The 21,859-nt window shown below is 37.3% G+C and overlaps 1 protein-coding gene across 1 annotated transcript in view; it reads left to right on the top strand.

Moving 5' to 3' along the window:
• The window catches only part of MYO10 (myosin X), a 163,383-nt gene extending 141,793 nt beyond the window's left edge, over positions 1-21,590 (top strand). Inside the window, exons 29-41 of the mRNA XM_007426876.3 lie at positions 4,769-4,862; positions 5,584-5,639; positions 7,576-7,718; positions 8,836-9,030; positions 9,337-9,494; positions 10,118-10,241; positions 10,920-11,217; positions 11,721-11,928; positions 14,443-14,579; positions 16,602-16,722; positions 17,943-18,398; positions 19,924-20,115; positions 20,469-21,590. Of these exons, the coding sequence (XP_007426938.1) occupies positions 4,769-4,862; positions 5,584-5,639; positions 7,576-7,718; positions 8,836-9,030; positions 9,337-9,494; positions 10,118-10,241; positions 10,920-11,217; positions 11,721-11,928; positions 14,443-14,579; positions 16,602-16,722; positions 17,943-18,398; positions 19,924-20,115; positions 20,469-20,579 (2,293 nt within the window). The 3' untranslated portion in view covers positions 20,580-21,590. The remainder of the gene's footprint in view (positions 1-4,768; positions 4,863-5,583; positions 5,640-7,575; positions 7,719-8,835; positions 9,031-9,336; positions 9,495-10,117; positions 10,242-10,919; positions 11,218-11,720; positions 11,929-14,442; positions 14,580-16,601; positions 16,723-17,942; positions 18,399-19,923; positions 20,116-20,468) is intronic.
• The last annotated feature ends 269 nt before the right edge of the window (positions 21,591-21,859 follow it).

The raw sequence follows: 21,859 nt of genomic DNA, 5'->3' as shown, positions 1-21,859 counted from the left end.
CTGACAAAGAATACATTAGCGGGCAGTGATGTTGTGATACGCTTGTGGGTTCCTGGTGTTTTGAGAACTGGCTGCTGGGTTCAATTTAAAGTGCTGGTTATCACCAGAAGGTCCTCCATGGCTTAGGGCCTGACTGCTTGAGGGACAGCCTGTCTCTGTAAGTTTCTGCATATCCGGTAAATTCAGATTAAGTAGTGTCAAACTGCAGGACCCAGGAAACATGCCTTCTCGGTGATGGCTCTGCCCTGTGGAATGACATGCCTGGAGATCCGTACTGTTCCTACCCTTTTAAATTTCCATAAATTGTTAAAATGTGGTAGTTCACCCAGGCCTGGGGTTAGGATGGTGATTGAGGCCCATTAGTTTATGGCTTTGTCTTCCAGTCAGCTGTATTTTTTCTTTTGTTTTCTTTTACATTTTTTAATTGTAAGCCACCCAGAGTTGCTGTAGAGTCATGTGGACTTGACTTTATAACCAAATGAATAAATCATAAATGCCGTATTACCTTTCTTTAAAGTGAAAAAAAATACCATGTTTCTGGTTGGTAGGTTTGCATTTTCTTGTACCGTATTTTTCCATTATCTTTAAATAATAATTTACAGTTTTGGTAAATAATTGTAATAATTTACAATAAAACATTCAGATTGGGGCTTTCTCTTTTTTTATCACTACCCACAAAAATAGATCTGTTCAAGTGACAGACCACAGTTGTAGAATGTAAGTTATTTTTTGCCCTCTGACATATATATGTATTTTCTTTTCCAAAACATAGATAATTGTTTGCATTTTATGTGTGCAGTGTAAACAACATCCACACTCCAAATTCATCTCTCCTAATTTTCTTTATTTATTTTTCCATGAAACACTATCCTTCTGACAGACCTTGATTATAGCAAGAAGATATGAAAATGTGTTTTGGTGTAAACTGGGAGCTTGAATTCTCTCTGGTTAATGCTGAATCTGCTATTCTGCCTACTTTCTTCCTCATTCAACTATATTGGAATAAGTAACATGATGAAACCATGACTTTGCATGCATGCATGCATGTATAAAAGTCATGGTTTCATTCTGTTACTTATTGCATTGTATTTGCATGAGGGCTGTCTAATCTTTGCCCCTCTCCTATTTTCTTGGTGTGAGAAGAAGCATTAAGCATAGAATTAATTGTTGGCCCAGCAACTGAATATGAGGCAACCATACTATTTGTGATGACCCAAGCATCAGTGTTGCTACTTGGGGATTTTTGTCTTCAGAATAAGCAGTGCTCTTAAAATTAAAATAGTAACTATGCTACATAATCGGATCTCTGCTCTCATCTAGCCAAATGCATGTAGGGTCAGTCTGGAACAAGAAAAAACTTCTTTATTAAATATTTTCATGATTTCAGTAATTTTATCAATTTTGATATTCTATTACATTTGACAACCATTCTTTTAATCTGGGAACAGGATTACTTCATTTCTTAGCAATCTGCTTTTTTACAGCATTCTGGTCTTCAACCTACACTGTTACTGGCTTACATAAAATCATTTTAGAGTATGCAGTTTTCTTCTGAAATGTTTGATTACCTGACATTGCAAACATTTATGAATAAAATTGTTCTCATTAGCCCACAAGTACAATTGTTTCTATATTACCATATAAATAACTTGTGGAAGATTTCTTTGAAGTGAGCCCCATTCAGTTCAGTGAAATTTGCTTCTGGGTAAATAACTATAAGATTCCAGCCAAGAAGTTGTTGAATATTTGTGATTAAATATTTCAGAAAAATTACCCTTGTTCTCCAAAGCAGAACAAGCTCATTTGGAGTTTGATTTGTTTTGTTGAAATGAAAACATAATTGAAAAACCCAAAGAACTTCCCATCAAGTTATAAAACTCTCACCTTTTTAGCTCATGGCAGTATTCATAAATTTAAAGCTATGACAGAAGTTTTTGTAACTTTTTCTTTCATAAATTAAATGTTCAAAAAGTATTAAAAAGTATTAATATTCATATGACTAGAATGACTAATAGGTCTTAGCAGATGTATTGAAACCACAATGAGATCAAAAATCATTTTCTGAGTTAGTTTTTATTTATTATTAGATTTATATCCTACTTTTATTTTGTACAATTCAAGGTGGTCTACATAACGCTCTTACCTCCTATTTTCCCCATGACAACAACCTGTGAAGTATGTTGAGCTGAGAAAGAATGACTGGCCCAAAGTCACCCAGCTGGTTTCATGTTTGATGTTGCATCCATCCTGGTTCTCCTTGATTTCTCACTGGTCTTTGATACCATTAATCACGGTATCATTCTGGACCTGCTGTTGGGAGTGGGGGACATATAGTATCCAGCAATTCCCTCAAGAAGGCTCAGAGCACTGGCATGTGTTCCACAGAAAACCCAGGGCATTGGCAGCACCTGAAGAGGGGGCTGAAGTCTCAATACCAGGCTAGGAAAAGCAGCCCAACCCCCACAGCACCCAATAGACAGGGAATGCCAAGATGCCACCCTGCAGCTGGCCCTAAGACCACCAAGTCCAAGTGCACTAGTGCAACACTTGAGAAAAGCAACCCAGCTGTGCCTCAGATTTATATCACAGGCCTTTATTTTTGATAAACCTTTTCTAATAAAAGGCCCTGATAACATAAATTGTCTTGCTGGTGTCTGCTAACATTGTAGGTTGAATTTACTACATACTCACCTAAGCAAAGCTATTTTGGGCAAGTCAGTTTCAGCCTATCCCGTGGTATTCTGTTGTAACCTGGGTATCCTGAAAATTATACAGAAGACTAATAGTAGTGCTGTTCTGATCGTGAAATTGTTAGTCATCTTTTTTTTCACCTTTGCTCAAATATTAGCATAAAGTATTCTAAACAGAAACATTAGCTGGAAGTTAATGATTAGCTGATCTGCTTAGCTTATAATTGTTCTCTAGTGAGCCAAAAGCCATTTTCAGATCTGTAAATAAATGGAATAATCTACCTCTCCCAATTACTAGAAATAAATGTCTTATTTTTATTTTATTTTTTATATATATAGAAAGAAAGAATTAATTAATTCTTGGGCAAATCACGTTATCTTGTAGCAAGGAGAAAATAATCTTTATATAAGTTGTCTTTGCTTTGAAAGACAAATGTCAAATGAACATGACATACTAATAAAAGAAAGTTAGATTGTCCTATGTCATTAACCACACCTAGTAATCCAATGAAGAAGAATGTTATTGGAGAGGTGGCAAAATTGCAATGAAGAATTTGTGGAGTTTGTTTATATAAAGTAGTGGTGAGCAATTGGAGGCTGCACACCATCCTTAAGCTTGTCATTTGCAGCAACCCAAGATTGCATGGCCAAACACCAGAGGAAAAATACTTGATGTTCAATAGCATGCTTTTGGTTTTGTTTTTTTTCTCTTCTCAAAAATAAGCATGGAATTGGGAGATGGAGATCTTAGGCCAACCATACAATTTCTTCCTTTAAAAAAAAAAAACAGTCTCAAGACAGTTTGAACTTAGTCTACCAAAAATGCAGTGAGATTTAAGCATTATGCTGGTAAATTTCAGCTGCAAAAATTTGGCCCATGTGGGTGGGGCTTGGAGAGCTTGGCTTTTAAAAAATGGAAATGGGACTGGTTTGCCAACCAGAAGCAAAAAATAGGGAAGAAAAAGAATTAGGTTGTGACATCACCACTTTCCAGTAATCTTACATATGTCCTGACCCTCAGAAAATCACCCATCTTTATACAGAAAGTTAATGGAAAGTTACAGAGCATTTTCTGAATGCCAAGGTAGTGAGTAGATAACCTAGAGCATAACATGATGAGTGGTGCACTCTAGAGGAAATGCATTCACTGTCGTGCAATGTTGGTTTATGAATTAGTTTTTTTATCTATATAGGGGATCTTAAGTTGCTTAATGCCCTGAAAAGGTTAGTTCCAGGAAGTATTAGACATTTAAAAGGCAAATTTTGAAATTCATCAGGAGCTTTTCAGTTGCAGGAAATACAAACAGAATAATATAGAGATGGTCAAACAAAAGCATTTAACTGCCCAGAAACTAAACAAAATGTAGAGACAAGGAGGAGAAAGATGGTGGAAGTGTAAACAATCGAAGGAAATTTTTCATATATGTGGAAACTGAATGAAAGCAATGTAATATTAGTAGCTGAGAACTATTTTGGTGAGTTAAAAAAAGGTGGTGATAGAATCCATTTGATAATTCGTTAGTTACATTTTATTTAAAACATTGTTTCTTTAGTTAGCAAAGACCAGTTTTTAATGGTCTCATTTTCTTGCCAAAACATGAACACACATCTAACCATAAAATATGAGAACATGGTTTAAATGATATACTATAAACCAAAATAATTTTAATGGGCAGTGTTGTTTGTGATTGTGAAAGTAATGCTGAAAATGTAGCATTTCTCTAGAAATCAGTGATATGTCCATTTTTAGCTATCTGCAAAAAACAAACTGATGTTCAATGATGTTCCAATCAGAAGAGGATATTGTTCATTTGTTAATAAAAAGGGCCTTGCCTTCTCATCATGGTAAATAATTTCTGCGACATCTTTAGAAAATCTGTATTTGGTGTCTACAGTTACAATTTTTTTTTTTAAGTTAATTAATGTTGATGTTTTTGGGTTTGCAGGAAAGAGCATTTCCTTCCAGAAATCATTAAACAGCTTAACAGGACTTGCTTCATTTCAAAAGATAAAGATAATCCAGTAGTATGAAAAATATATGCTGACCATTCTCTTTTTATCTCTTTCTTCTCTTGCAGTCAGTGGTTCAGTGTCCTGAGCCAAGTTTACGCTTCCACAGAACAGGAAATCAGAGAAATGCATGATGAGCAGGCAAATCCACAGAATGCCGTGGTAAGGAAGGACAAAAGGCACTCGGTTGGCTCTAAAAAATTTTTGAAGGATTTAATTCTCAGTGAGGCTTTTTCCCTGACAAAATAGCTTCTTTTGTATTGTGGGCTTCTCCGCTACCTCCATCAGGATGCCTGGTTTTGGAAGGACTGAACTCATGTTCATTCATTATTACATGTGACAGATTCTCTCTGCCTAGCAAAGCAACTTTGCCACATTTGCTACAATGCACTGTGAGTGGCAATCAGTGTTGTAGCCATCACTGCACACGCACATGCAGGCTGTCTGTGCAGTATTAGTTGAATAAATTGAGAGTGGTTTGGGGGGAAAGAAACAATTCAAGCAGAGAAACTTTGAAAAGGGATTGGCACCATTGAAAATGTTTATTCAGCATGTCAGGGAACATAAAGGTTGAGATCTAAAAAAAAATCAGCAGTCTGCTGTTTGCTAGATATTTTTATCTTTTCACAAGAAGCTTGTAAGAGGGTAGACTTACAAAATAAATAAGTCACACCAAGATAATTTTTTCCCACCTACACATGTATTTCTTCATCAAACATAACTGGTATTTGTTTTCACTAACTCACATATAGCTGATATAGTACTATCTGAATAACTTTACTTTCAACTTTCAATCATTATCCATGTTTTCATACAAACATTTTTGTGCTGTTTGTATTCCATTGGTCAGTAAACACAATATTTTTGTTTGTTTTTTACATAGGGCACACTAGATGTGGGGTTGATTGATTCAGTCTGTGCATCTGATAGTCCAGATCGGTAAGTTTAGCTGTCCCTTCTGGGGCTCATAATTTTTACTAAGCCTTTTGTTCTAAACTGTTATGTATTTTAGCCACTTTTCTTAGTTCTTGAGACTATGAAGTTGAGAAATTGAAGGAAAGAAGACTAATACAGTTCATAATTCCCTAGCCCCTAAGTAAGATGAAATGGGTAGAAGCAGTTGGGCCACAGGTTTAAAACTACTGTCTCCACGATCCAGAAGGATTACTTTGGAGTTAGTTAATTCAGACTTTCAAATAAATGAACAAACAAATTGGTTTCTCTATGTTTGAGAATTGGCAAATGTTTCCAATGTAGGACATTGGTTATGTATGGGGATTGGATAATTGAATCTGTTTAGATTTATTTGTAGAGGCTCATGAAGCATTCCAAAGAGATGCTTTGCAATGTATTAGCATAAATGAAGCATTTCCCTTCAGAGTATTAAAGGAGCCATATCCTTTCCAAAGTTAATATGGAAATCTCTCCCTGCTTTCGTGCATGCATAGATAACACTTCTGCTGGGACCAGCAAAGTGAAATGGCTCCATATCCACACAAATGCAGAGGAGCCATTTTGAAGGGTATGCTTCAGATTTGTAAAAAGACACAGCTGCTTTAATGTTTTGAAGAGAGGTGCTTAAATTGCATGAACGCAAAATACTTGTTTTGAATACTAATGAATATACATATATAAGTAAGTCTTCTATTTTTGAAGAGAAGTCCTCCCCTAAGGTCAGAAAATGTATTTGCAAGCCACTTGCAATCATACAGGGGATCTACACACTGGAGCTGGTAGTTGGGTTGAGATATATGGAATTCTGTTATTAGCATAACACAAACTGCTTTTGAAGCACCAATCTCAAAGAGGTTTGCCATGCTATAAAAGAAGCTGCTTGTTCAAAAACAAATGGCCAACTCACCCCCTCCCCTCCTTTTTGACATCCCTGAATAGTTACAGCTCAGCAGCCAAATTACATGGCAATAACAGTTGCAACAGTTGAAAGAGACAATTCAGGAACATTAGAGGCACCTGGTTGTATCAGATTGAGGGCCAATGGACACCAGTATTGGGTTTCCAGTAGTGGCCTGCCAGGTACTTTAGGGGGATCAGTAAAGAAAGCATGCAGCTCCCCAGCAAATGGTATTTGGAAGTAAACTTCCCTGAAGATGTAGGCTGCATTTAGTAAACCCCAGTTCATTGTACTTTCTAGGACTACCTTCCATAAATTTGCCTAGCCCAACTTGTATAGACCTAACAAGTCTATAATTTCTTCAGATTCTCCTACATTTTTAAAATTGGACTTATACTGCCATTTTTCATTCCTCTAAGAGGCTATTCATAGTAAGCTGCATTTTAATTGTACATAAAATATTTATATATTTTTGCATAAAATTGTTTTTTTTAAATTTGGTAGTTACTCCTAGAGGTTGATTTTTAACATTCATGCATGGTTTAACTCTTTGCAGACCCTCTGTGAAAAAGGTAGCTCAAATGTCCTGCTGTAGGGAACCATTTATGGTCTTGTATGCATTCTGCTAAAGTCTCAGTTTTCCAGCTTCATTATCCAACCACTTCATAGGCATCTGATGTACCAGAGGGAGATTGCAGGTCATACCCAGTTCAAAATGTCTATTCTTTAGCCATTGTATCAGTTACAGTCAGATGCATTACGAGAATAAGTTTACCATTTAAATTTAAATATCTTGACGTTTAAGAAACTAAATTGTGGGATTGTGCCAAACTGCTAAATGATGTGATTTTAAGAACTTAATGATGAAGAAAGTGATTCAAAATTGGCCCAATTATACAGTACAAACAAGGGAGAAGGGCTTACAACTACACCAAGTATAAGTCAGATGGATTTTGTTATGGTCCCAAACAATGCCCATATTTACTGTGCAGGCATTTTCCTTTCTTTATTGTTCCTGCATAGACCCAATTCATTTGTGATCATCACTGCCAATCGTGTTCTGCACTGCAATGCGGATACACCAGAAGAGATGCATCACTGGATAACTCTGCTGCAGCGATCCAAAGGGGACACTCGAGTAGAAGGACAAGAATTCATAGTGAGGGGTAAGAACTTCTTGAAAAACAAATCTCCTAGGAGAACAGAGGGGTTTGTTTCTTGTTAAATTCTAATAATACATATCTGACAAAGAACAAGGATTGTTATTTTTCAAACTGCTAATCTCTAGAACCATCCCTTTCATTAGACAGGATGAGGGATCTGTCTTCAGCAGCAGATTGTTTTGGTTATCATAAAAGGATACCAAAACAAGATTAGATAGTTGCAAGCTAGATAAAGCTGGTAGGGCAATACCTGCACAATTAGCAAATAGGCTTCCTGCAACTGGTAGAGTTAAAACTGACTGTTTTGGAAACTATTAACCAACTTGTCTAGTGTTAAAGCTTGAGGCGCTGGTAAAATCAAAGGAAATCTCTGAAAAATAGTAGAAAATGAATTGTATAACTGTTTCATGTTGGCACAGAGCTGGACTTGACCACTGCAAAATCATTCACCTAAACCAGAGGAGATCAGTTGTCCATCTCATCACTCTTTGGCAAGACGACGACATAAGTTGTTCTTCTTTTACATAATAATTTGTAAAATTCTGATATCAACTTGCCTATTCATGGACAGAGATCTGCTATATTCCTGCTCCCTAGGTCCCCTTTAACAGGAAGCAACTGTGAAGGGATAAAATAGGGGTAAAAGAATGGTTTGGCATCTTTCACTCTTACAAAAAAAACCCCATACAACTGATGTACAAAGGTTTAACTGAATTTTTGCTACTGTTGTATCTACTTCAGTGTATTGGAGCTTGGCAGCATCCTGCCGAACATACATATAACATATTCCAAACAAACATTCTTCCCTCATGTATTGACTAAAGTTTCTTTCAGGTAGGCAGTGCTAGTAGTCAAAAGCCATACTGCAATCATTTGTACCTTTGTTTCCTTAATTATTATTCTGATATTTTAAAAAGACAGAAGAATTTTAGAAACAAAACAGGGAATTCCAGAGCAAAATCCTGAACATATCCTAAAATAAAGACCTGAAGCAAACCAACCTTTTGAGAATAACTCAAAACACGCTGTGTAAATATTTGATAGTGTCCAAACAACTTTTGATATCAGTAACTTCCAGAGGAGTCTCAATTCAGAAAGTGTCTTTTCTTCTTCTGACTAGGATGGTTGCACAAAGAAGTAAAGAACAGTCCAAAAATGACATCGTTGAAACTGAAGAAACGTTGGTTTGTTCTGACACACAATTCCTTGGATTATTACAAGAGCTCAGAGAAGAATGCCCTCAAGTTGGGCACCCTGGTGCTAAACAGCCTTTGCTCTGCTGTGCCCCCTGCTGAGAAAATCTTTAAAGAAACAGGTACTTAATTCCTCAGAAACTTTTCATTTTTAGTCAATAGAGCTGGGAATATTGCCATTAAGAATCTAAAAATTACATTGGAATTTCATACATATCTAATCTAGAGGCAGAAAACACTGTCTCTTCATGATTTTGATTGCTTAGTTAAAAGAACTGCAAGTTTGTAGTTCATAATAGACTAGAGACTAGCTGCCTTTCTTTGAGTTAATCAAAGTTAATTTAATATAGCTATTTCAGCTTCAGGAGATGCCAGATTACGTTCCAAAGTGAATTAACAAAGTGTTCACTTATCTATTCTTGCTTTAGGTTATTGGAATGTAACGGTGTATGGACGCAAACATTGCTACCGCCTTTACACCAAATTACTCAATGAAGCCACCCGCTGGTCAAGTGCTATCCAAAACGTGATTGATACAAAAGCAGCAATTGATACTCCCACACAGCAGCTCATTCAAGACATCAAGGTAGTATTGTAGTGTCTGGCAAGTTTCATTAGAGAAAGGCAACCTGCTGCATTATATTCTTTTTTCTACCATAACGTTCAGGAACTGAAGTGATTAACTGTTGCTTTTCTGATTTGTCATTCATGTTACTAGAGTAGTTCAGCTACTGATATCCCAGCCAACACCATTTGTCTGTCTCTAACTTTTTAGACTGATAACTCTGTGATGCCATCTAGAGGTCACTAGGTCAAGGAAAGCTATTTTCTATCTATCTATCTATCTATCTATCTATCTATTTTTTATATATATATATATATTTGCTAAAGTTGTGGGATAGTTTAAGTATGCATCTTGCATGTAATGTTTCTCTGCTTTGTAAACTTCAAGATCATTTTGTAATTGTGTGTGTTTTCTGTGTATGTATTTGTGCACTGCCATTTTAGATACTAAAAGCAAGATAGTAATTTCACAATAAGGCATGGGCTCTAGGTCCGAATTTAAATACAGGTCAGTTCTTTCTGGCAAGTATTTCACTTTTGGTATTTTTAAATAACTTGGTTTACTACTCATCCTTCACAGGCATTTAGAACTGTATTATTTCTTATCCTGCCACTGTTGGTAACCTTTTTTATACATTTACACAGGAGAATTGCCTGAACCCTGAAGTTGTTGAACAGATCTATAAGAGGAATCCAATTCTTCGTTATACCCAACATCCGCTGCATTCTCCACTATTACCACTTCCTTATGGAGACATCAATCTGAATAGTAAGTTTTGATTAGGAAGCCTTTGAGATATGCAAGGTTCTTATGGCACAAACCTGAATAAGTATCTTTGCCGTGGACACTTCTCAAGAGATCCTATTCATTTGCACGGCCCATCAGTAAGGTCTCTTCTATAATCCTGTTATCAGCATGATATTATATTTAAACACTGCAGGTAGGTAGAGAGTATTACACTTGTGCTCAGTTTTCCAGGTTATTTTGCCTCTTCTCTCATAACTTCCCATTTCTAGGCAGGAATAGTGACATTAAACTAGGGGAAAGGTAATATTTAGTATCCAACTATTTGGAAGATGATTCATTCATAATCCCCACAAAGAAAGATTTTGGCTGCATCCAGGAAATCTGGGATCATGAAATAGCTAAGGATTTGTTCCTAGAAAGGGATAAACTCATTTTATTAGCTTGGAATGATGGCCAGAACCACTCAGGATTCAATTCGAAAGAAGAAAAAACATGTAATATTTTTTTTTAAGTAATTTATTTGCAAAATGTATTGTTTAGTGAAGAAATAACTGTTAAATGCTTAGAATTTATTAATAAAACTAAATTGCTGTAATTGCTAAGTTTGAATGTTATAGTCTGTTTCATGCTTCCCTATTTGAAATAACTTATATGACCCCTGGTCAATTTAAGGTACACACGCTTGTTTCCTTTTTCTAGTGCTAAAAGACAAAGGCTACACAACTCTCCAGGATGAAGCTATCAAGATATTTAATTCTCTGCAGCAACTGGAATCTGTACCAGATCCCATTCCCATTATTCAGGGTATTCTTCAGACAGGACATGATTTACGGCCCCTGCGTGATGAATTGTACTGTCAGCTCATCAAACAGACCTGCAAAGTGCCTAATCCAGGGAGCCTTGGCAATCTGTATAGCTGGCAGATCCTCACTTGCATGAGCTGCATGTTTTTGCCAAGCCGTAGTATTCTCAAATACTTGAAATTCCATCTTAAAAGGTAAGTAAAACTAGGACAATAAAGATTTGGTGGTTTGGGGGTACCCTTGGTGGAGATAAAACTTTGTTTCTACACCATTATATATAACAACTGGCATCCAAGTCCTTTTGAATAAATAAATACAGAGAATTATTCTGAATACAACTGTATCTTTATATTGGATATATGGCTTGCCTCAAAGTTTATATTTCATATTTGGGGAGGGCAGGGGCAGATATACTCAAGTACCCCAGGGAAAAATCAATAAGGATGGCAATGCAGGTAGGGTCTACCATGCCTTGTTGGCCCAACTAGAGTACACAGAAAACAAACCCAAAGCAGGAGGCTTCAAATCTAGGGAAGCTTGGAGGAGTGAGAGATGCTATGGGAGTAGCCTGCCCTAAGGAAGCCTTAAGAAAGAAGCCATGGTCTAGAAGCGGGTGGTCAGCAGCACCAGAGCACAAAGCATTTGGGGAAAGAGACTAAAAGCAACAAGCAAATGAAGTTCAGTATTTCTCCCACAGGGTCCATGACCAGCTCCCAGGCACAGAAATGGCAAAGTACGCCTTGTTCATTTATGAATCTCTTAAAAAGACCAAAGGCAGAGAATTTGTGCCATCCCGGGATGAAATTGAAGCTTTGATCAACAGACAGGAGATGGCATCTACTGTCTATTGTCATGGAGGGGGTTCCTGTAAAATCACGATAAACTCTCACACCACTGCTGGCGAGGTAAGAAGTTTATACAATAGAGGAAGGATTTGATAATGACCCACTTTAGAGACCCACATCCTATGGCATTCATTAATTTGTGAAAATGTACTGACACATGACAAGGTCTCCTTGTGAAATAGAAAAAAACATGTTTCATTTCTAGTCACTTTGAGAATAGGTATATCTTCCCAATATGTATTCTTGGATTATGAAAGTAATATAGAATAATACAGTTTGTGAGCTTGACCTAATAATTGACCTAATGACCTGAGTAATTTACTAATGAGTAAATACGTTGTCCAGCTTTTTGTAAAGAATAGAATGTTTTTAAAGAATGAATGTACACTGGCATGTTTTATTTGTGTCTTGCCTACTTTTCATTGTGAACACATTAACAATTTGATTTATATCAGCTTCCAACTCACAGAGCAGGACTAAATAATACAAATATGAATAATTAGATAGCAAAAATAGTTTAAAAACTGTGGAAGTAGTTGTATTTGTGTTTCTATATATTGCAGTACATTATATTGGCTTATGATTATGCTGTACACTAAACTGAATAATTTTAGTGGAACTATATATAGTTGTTATATAAATCTATATAGATATAAATATATATATATAAACATATATATTTACAAATAATCTTGTATTAATTCTTATAGTACTATTTCTACTATACAAATTCAGAACATTCTTGAGAAGAAAAAGTAAATCTGGAATCTGATTTTGTGTAACTGTTAGCGATTGTCCATATACAGTAGGACAAATAAAAAAGTATTTAGTCAGCCACCAATTGTGCAAGTTCTCCCACTTAAAAAGATGAGAGAGGCCTGTAACTTTCATCATAGGTATACCTCAACTATGAGAGACAAAATGAGAAAAAAAATCCAGAAAATCACATTGTCTGATTTTTAAAGAATTTATTTGCAAATCATGGTGGAAAATAAGTATTTGGTCAATATCAAAAGTTCATCTCAATACTTTGTTATATATCCTTTGTTGGCAATGACAGAGGTCAAACGTTTTCTGTAAGTCTTCACAAGGTTTTCACGCACTATTGCTGGCATTTTGGCTCATTCCTCCATGCAGATCTCCTCTAGAGCAGTGATGTTTTGGGGCTGTCGCTGGGCAACACGGACTTTCAACTCCCTCCAAAGGTTTTCCATGGGGTTGAGATCTGGAGACTGGCTAGGCCACTCCAGGACCTTGAAATGCTTCTTACGAAGCCACTCCTTCGTTGCCCGGGTGGTGTGTTTGGGATCATTGTCATGCTGAAAGACCCAGCCACGTTTCATCTTCAATGCCCTTGCTGATGGAAGGAGGTGTTCACTCAAAATCTCACGATACATGGCCCCATTCATTCTTTCCTTTACACGGATCAGTCGTCCTGGTCCCTTTGCAGAAAAACAGCCCCAAAGCATGATGTTTCCACCCCCATGCTTCACAGTAGGTATGGTGTTCTTTGGATGCAACTCAGCATTCTCTCTCCTCCAAACATGACAAGTTGAGTTTAGACCAAAACGTTCTACTTTGGTTTCATCTGACCATATGACATTCTCCCAATCCTCTTCTGGATCATCCAAATGCTCTCTAGCAAACTTCAGACGGGCCCAGACATGTACTGGCTTAAGCAGGGGGACACATCTGGCACTGCAGGATTTGAGTCCCTGGCAGCATAGTGTGTTCCTGATGGTAGCCTTTGTTACTTTGGTCCCAGCTCTCTGTAGGTCATTCACTAGGTCCCCCCATGTGGTTCTGGGATTTTTGCTCACCGTTCTTGTGATCATTTTGACCCCACGGGGTGAGATCTTGCATGGAGCCCCAGATTGAGGGAGATTATCAGTGGTCTTGTATGTTTTCCATTTTCTAATTATTGCTCCCACAGTTGATTTCTTCACACCAAGCTGCTTGCCTATTACAGATTCAGTCTTCCCAGCCTGGTGCAGGTCTGCAATTTTGTTTCTGGTGTCCTTCAACAGCTCCTTGGTCTTGGCCATAGTAGAGTTTGGAGTGTGACTGAGGTTGTGGACAGGTGTCTTTTATACTGATAACAAGGTCAAACAGGTGCCATTACTACAGGTAACAAGTGGAGGACAGAGGAGCCTCTTAAAGAAGTAGTTACAGGTCTGTGAGAGCCAGACACCTTGCTTGTTTGTAGGTGACCAAATACTTATTTTCCACCATGATTTGCAAATAAATTCTTTAAAAATCAGACAATGTGATTTTCTGGATTTTTTTTCTCATTTTGTCTCTCATAGTTGAGGTATACCTATGATGAAAATTACAGGCCTCTCTCATCTTTTTAAGTGGGAGAACTTGCACAATTGGTGGCTGACTAAATACTTTTTTGCCCCACTGTACTTGCCAATTAAAAACTATAAAATTTATACCACAAAAAGCTTTGGTTGAGAAAGAACCAGCTGCAAACCTGATACGAAATGTCAGCATTGAAATGGTTAAAAAGGAAAAGAATTAAAATCAAACAGTGTTTGCTTTGTCTCATTTTTTTTTTATTTTGTCCACCAGGTTGTTGAAAAATTAATTCGAGGTTTGGGCATGGAAGACAGCAGAAATATGTTTGCCTTGTTTGAATACAATGGAATTACAGATAAAGCCATTGAAAGTAGAACTGTTGTGGCTGATGTCTTGGCAAAGTTTGAAAAGTAAGTGTGTCTCTGCTAATAAGCAAGCAACTCAAATCTCCCCCAGCAGCTTTCTGAATTTCACTTGTATCAGTGAAATCTCCCTCTCCTCTACCTCCCCCTGAAAATGCCTGAGGATGCTTTCATGATCCGTTGCTGTGATACTTGCATTTCTGCTGTCCAAAAATGTCTTCTCATACCTTCTCATTAGCATCCCTCTTCATTTGGATTTTGCCCATTTCAGAATTGTCTTTTGGGGGGGGGGGGGGCTTCCTACAAGTTGTATATCTATACAAGCACAACCAATCAGAGGCATGTTAGCACAGGTAGGGTTTCCAGGGAACTTTGAGTATCATAGAACTGAACTTTTTGTTTGCTGATTACATCTCCACTGTTGTCACTAATATTGGAGCAAATCTAGTTATTGCAACAAGAGCAAGCTTTAGAAAAACAATGTTATGTCTTGTACTAGATTGATGGGCCATTCAGACCTACTTCAGATTTTAATGCCTTCAATATGCATTTCTTTTCTTTTGAACGTTTAGTTATTAATTCAATTCCCTGTAGACATTTGGAAGATTTGCCTTAAACCTTGTGCAAGTACAGTACTTCTCTGCAGTTCATTAAAGTACTGTACTCCAACTTTTTTCAGGCTTCCACATGAACATGAAAAACAGTGACATAATTTTAAGAGTTGTATTAACTTTAATAAGTGGATTCCTTAAACCATCTTTTGTTAAGGTTCACACAGAAACCCACATCATGTTGAGCTGTTTAAATGAATAGCAAAGAAGTATTGCACTCATACCATGTATAAAACATCTCTGTAAAATCATTTTTGAAGCATGCACAACTTTTTTATCATTCTCAAAAGAGAAGAAACCTTGTATGCAGAAAAATTGCCTTCACACACAATAATATTATATGTAGGCTTTGATTGTTTTTCTAAGTAGTGCTTGCATGTAATGATAAACCAGAATAGTTTAGAATTATGGCTTGCTGTTATGAGCAGTCTATTTATACATTTTGTCCAGTTATCTGTCTTAGATTTTCACAGAGGTGAATCAGCAGAAACTTCCTCTTATATCTGAACCCAATTATAACTTATTGTTACTTTGATAAACCAGTATTAAAAATAAACTTCCACCTCTAGTGTCAAGACTTTGGCTGACTAAGGGAACAATAAACTAGAAATCTGATGTGCCCATATTAGAAAGCTCTTGTTTCTTCATTAATTTAATTAACTCCTACTGTTAGAAGAAACCAGATGTGGTTGACTGAAAACTCTGCACTAGCACACTGCTTGAGAATAAGGCAGAATTCTCATCCCGGTTTATTGTTATGTTGAAATACAACAATTGACTTGGTAATATGGATTTAACCAGAGGTAAAGGATGTTTCAATTCTATTTTTATTACCAATTTAAGAGAATATGAGTCTCTTAAAACAAGTAGTAGTTATTATTGTTGGTTGCACAGTCAGCCAGATGTTTAGACTGGATTTGGCATTTTTATCCCCCTATCAAGTACTTCCCAAGGACATGGGATAGGCAGATGTTGTTTGATGGTGTTAAAGGTATCGTCACAGGATGTAAGCTGTTCCAAGTAAAACTGCCTTTTGCAATTGACTGATGGTGATTTTGTCAATGCCAGTGGTCTTCGAGTGGTACTCCAGATGTTTTGGAGGCACTACCTTGACATGGTTGTGAGGCTTGCGTGCGCCAAGGAGGATGAGAGCTATGCCAGAGGTTCAACCATACTGGACAGGTCTCATCAGAGGAGTCAGACAAATAGCGTCTCTCCCGTAAACAATATGGTGAGATATAGCTTATAGAAACCTGTACCGGATCGGTCATCGCCTGGGTCAACAAGGACCATGCTAGGTATTGTAGTTCCTGGGCTTCTGGTGACAAGTGGACTACAGGAGCCAGGACTTTTCACTGAGCAACCAAGGCCAGCAGCTGCATCACTACTGGAAGAAAAGTTGTTGTTTTGTTGTAGTTGTTGTTGTTGATTCTTCTCCTTCTCCTTCTCCTTCTTCCAGGATTCGTGCCACTTCAGAAGGTGACCATGCAGCATGGAAATTTTATTTCAAACTCTACTGCTTCCTAGACATTGAGCATGTACCGAAAGATAGCGTGGAATTCGCATTTATGTTTGAGCAGGTAAAAGGGGTTTTTTCTTGGAATGAGGTATAAACACATGCACACACAGAGAGATTCATATATAGTGCCATTTAGATCAAATTAGTGGTGGAAAGTACCGAACAAATTATTAGCAAATGATGCTTAAATTTGTTTCTTCCAAGATGTTGTCCTACAATAAGACAGACATACTTATTCAGACATACATATGCAAGTGTTCAGGCATGCTATGTTGTGTGTCATTAAGAGCTTTGGAGAGGAGTGCAGTCAATCTGGAAAGACATCACTATACTGCACCTTACTGTCTAACTCCAGCTAAACAATTGGCACCCTTGAACATTACCTAATTTCAGTAATGGGCTGGATGAGGGAGAACAAGCTGAAATTAAATCCAGACAAAGCACAGGTACTATTGATAAGGAGAAAACTAGATTTAGGGATGAGACCGGTTTGGGATGAGGTTGCACATCCTCTTAGCTGTCACTGGATTCATAGTTGTGTGATGGAAGGCATGAGTGAGGAGGATCCTGGAATGGAGCTTCAAGGTTACAGCGAGGGGAAGAGACATTCCAAGCATCTCCTTAGCCAGAGCATGTGAAACTGAAGAGAAGGAGACTGGCCCCTCCCTAAGGGATTCAGGGTTATAGTTGCTGTCGTTGGGGGTTAGAGTGAGTCTGGTGAGATTCTGTATAGTAGGTGTAAGCTAATTTGGAAATTAGGATAGTTAATCTGATCTTACAAACAGCAGTTTCTTTTGCAGTTATATCTGCAGGAGTTTTAAAATAAAAAATTCTGTTCCCTGGAGAAAAGACTGCCTGTCTGCCCTTTAATGGCTCTCACTATTTGAGTATTCCTAGGTTTTGCTTAGTAATCAAGTAAGAAGCAGCTTGTTGTATAGATTTCTGTATTTTATTTTCTGGAGGGAAGAAGTAAAAATAAATACAAATAACATGGATATAGTAACAACTAGAGTACCAGTTTTAAAGGGTCCAAGTCCTTCACACCACTTATCTTACTGTAATATTTACAACAATCCACTAAAGCAGGTATTCCAAATCATTGCTCCAGGCCAGGGAAGAAGCAGGTAGAGATTGAACAGAATCACCTTATAGATGACCAGTTGATGACTTTGTGGCAGGCCCAGTTCATGTGTCAATCTCTTCGTCACTATTTTACAGAAGCAGATTTAGAATTCAGAATGTTATGACATATATTCCTGAAAAAGTATTGCTTTTCTTTAGGCACACGAAGCAGTGATTCAGGGACATTATCCAGCTCCTGAAGAAACCCTCCAGGTCCTTGCTGCCTTGCGACTCCAGTATCTACAAGGGGACTATTCTTCATCCAGTGTTACAATACCAGAAATGGAAGATGTCTATCCCGTGCAGAGGCTGAAGTCTCGTATTATTCAATCCACTAAAACTTTTACACCAGCACAGAGGCTTGAGAGGAAGCGGAACAACTTTCTGGAAGGGACTCTAAGGAGGAGTTTCCGGAGCAATTCTATTAGCAGGCAGAAGACAGAAGAAGATCAGATGCTTAATATGTGGATTAGGGAGGAGATCTCTGGAGCCAGGACTAGTATGATTGATAAATGGAAAAAAATGCAGGGAATGACTCAAGAACAAGCAATGGCAAAGTACATGAATTTAATTAAGGAATGGCCTGGCTATGGGTCAACACTCTTTGATGTAGAGGTGAGCATGCCAACTTTCTGCCACATAATCATGTACTGAGAGGTTATAACTAAATATTATAATGTGTAATAGGCAACAGTTAAAATGTCTGTATTATAATTTCTGCATCCCATCTTCTGAACTGTTTTGCTAGCATTGATGGGAGAGTTTTAATGAAAAGCTGAGAAAAGGGTAGTAGTAGATTGTAGTAACATTTCATATGAGAGAGAGGGAGAGAGCATGCCATAGCAAATAACTATTCTTTTGCTTCAAGGAAACATCAAAGCTTTTGTGACAAGGTGACAGTACAGGTAGTCCTCACTTAACGGCCATTCGTTTAGTGACTGTTTGAAGTTACAGCGGCTCTGAAAAAGGTGACTTGTAACCATCACGGCATCCCCATGGTCATGTAATTTCAATTTGGGTGCTTGGCAACCATCGTGCATTTACAATGGGTCACAGTCACGTGATTGCCATTAGTGACCTTCCCAGCCAGCTTCCAACAAGCAAAGTCAATGGGGAAACCAGCAGGAGGTTGCACGTTGTGGTCATGTGATGTCCCGCTTAACTACCTCAATTGAGACTGCTGGAACTGCTGTCACTAAGCGGGGCAGTCACGTGATGTGTCACTTAATGATTGCTTCACTTAGCAATAGAGTTGCCGGTCCCAATTACGGTTGTTAAGTGAGGACTACCTTGTAATCTACACCCACAAGTAAGGAAAGGAACAAAGTTACTGGTGCTTAAATAGCCTTAAAATGGAATAGTTGGGTATCAATGAAACGATGTTTTGGAGTGCATGGCAGCATAATAGCACCAGTCTGCAACTCTTAAAAGCAACCACATCCTTTCCTGGGATAACATGGCTGCCTGCTGCACTTAGCTGATCTGGGAAAAGATATGGCTGCTTTAAAGACTAGCAGACAAGTGCTATATTCATACCTCTGCAGACTCTAGAGCACCTATTTGGAAATAAATCCAAATCTAATCAATATATACATGCAGCGAGCAACAACTCAAGATCACTCATTTACACGGTCATAGCCCATCTTAATCGCCATCTTTCCACACTTTCAGTTCAACCATTTTGTGTACTTTTTGTGGATTAACATTGGTATCCAGTTGATAGGAAGGTGTAAGACTTAAGAAATCTGACTTCAAACGGAAATTGTCTTAATATTTTCAAAGCCTGGGATTTTATAAAGTGTTTTTAATAAGTGTTCAAGGGCTTTTAATCACACATCATCTTTCTTTACCAATTATTGCATAGTACATGCATGCATATATACATATATACCCATTACTCCATTCCTTTTTGGAGTAAATAACATGCAAACTTTTGCCAGTTAAAAGAACTAGGCAGGTGACTCATTAAATTAACATATACAACTATGAGAAAAGAATTGTAAAAGGCATGTTGAAAAATAATACAGAAACTGATACGGTAATCATTCCAAATTTATTTGGGCAGTTGTAGTAGGATTCAGCCATCATTTATACTATGTTTCCCCCATTCATCTTAATGTTATTTTTTTTCTTTCTCTAGTGTAAAGGAGGAGGATTTCCTCAAGAGCTTTGGTTAGGTGTTAGCGCAGATGCTGTTTCTGTATACAAACGTGGAGAGGGCAGACCATTAGAAGTATTTCAGTATGAACAAATCCTCTCCTTTGGAGCTCCACTTGCTAACATGTACAAGATTGTAGTGGATGAAAGAGAACTGCTTTTCGGAACCAGTGAGGTGAGAATCAGAATTGAACAAGAACTTGTTAAATCATTTATCCCATTAAGAATGTATACATCCAAGCTTTAAGCATTGTTCCCTCCCTTGATCATCATTCTAAATGCATATGCAACTTCCTTGCTTCTTATAATCCAATAGATGGTATTTGCCTTGGTGTATCCATTTAAATAAAAGGCAACAGGTTTCTTGTTTTAAAAAATATGAGTCGATTTAGGTTTCAAAAGTAACTTTTCTTGGCCTATATCAGATTGCAGGTGTATAATCTTATATTTGTACATGCTTCACAACAAAGACAGTATAGTAAGTTAAGATGTGCACTAACCAGTTTTGCTTTGATATTATCTCGGTAGGTCATCGATATTGCCAAACTGATGAAAGCCTATATCAGCATGATTGTGAAAAAGCGTTACAGCACATCTCGATCAGTGAGTAGTCATGGAAGTCAAAGCAGCTCCAGGTGAAGTCAGAGAATCTGTCTTGTTTGGCCTTCACGGTTGGAACATCACTACCAACCTCGTTTTCTCCAAAAATGGTGACTGGCACCTCTTCCAGGAGAATCTTAATTGAAGTTCAGCAAGCTTAGAACTATAAAGTGCTTGCATATTTCCATACTAAACTTGCGTGCTTGTGAACATCAATCCATGAACACTTTTTTTTTACCTCTAGATAATATACTACATGCCTTAACATGATACACTGTCTTCTGAGCAGTAAGAAGTGCCTTAAAATGTTTGAACCCACCTGCATTGACCTATGCTATATTAGCAGAGGGGTTGTGTATCTGAATAAACCACTTAGGATAGTAAAGAGAATGTAATACAGCCATTTTGCACTAACTGGCTGGTTCATTCATGAGGAAGGAAAGAAGATTCTTTGTTGGAATGCTGCAGGCAGCTCTCTTTATGGATTTTACTGGCAATATTGTATTCTCCCCCTCTCCCACATCCCTTCATGTGTGTGCATGGATACAATTCAGGTCAATTCCGCTAACTTTATTCCATGTTTCACAACCTTTTAAAATTAAAAGGGAATAATAATGTGCAATGGTGTAAACAGTCTTTCTGTATATTTTAATAATTCAGAGCTATAATTGTCCCAATGGTAGAGTGTCTTTATTAGGCTAGTTTTATTTACAAATTTGGAGATTTTTCATAGCAATTTTTGTACTTTTCTTTCAGAGATATTTTTTCGCCCTTTGTTACATATGTATGTAACACATCTGTGTTTCTGTAACTGCTGTATTTAACTCATGTAGTTGAAAGAAATTGTATTTATAGACTGCCCTTAATATGGAAATGTCATTATCAGCACAATATTCAATCATTTGTCTTCAGGCTATAAAGCTGTTTTTAAAAATAGTAAACATTTATTTTAAAAGCACTGATTTCATGGAATTTTTGTTTGCTAGGTTTACAGTTTTATTAATTGCAAAACATTCTGTAAAAGAAAGTTGATGTCAGGTTGAGGAAGCTAAGGCATAGATTCTACGTATGGTTAAATGAATAAATAATTCTTGACCTTCGAGTCATAGTGACTTGCAACTTATATACTTAATAATTTAGGCCTAGCAATTTTTCTGTTTCATTTCCTGTAGTTCCAAAGTAAACTGTGCCCAAAGTGATTTACAGTAAATATCAGAACATCCTACACAAATTCACATAGGACAAAATCCTCAAGACAGTAACAATTTTGCAGTGAAATGATACAAACCACAAACACCATATACAACTATTTCTCTCCT

Source organism: Python bivittatus, unplaced genomic scaffold (genome assembly GCF_059951505.1).
Source record: "Python bivittatus isolate LINGU-HERP-01145 unplaced genomic scaffold, Pbiv_v1 ctg000840_np1212, whole genome shotgun sequence".
NCBI lineage: Eukaryota > Metazoa > Chordata > Lepidosauria > Squamata > Pythonidae > Python > Python bivittatus.
The sequence above is the reverse complement of the archived record's forward strand: the minus strand, read 5'-3'. Positions and strand labels throughout refer to the sequence as shown.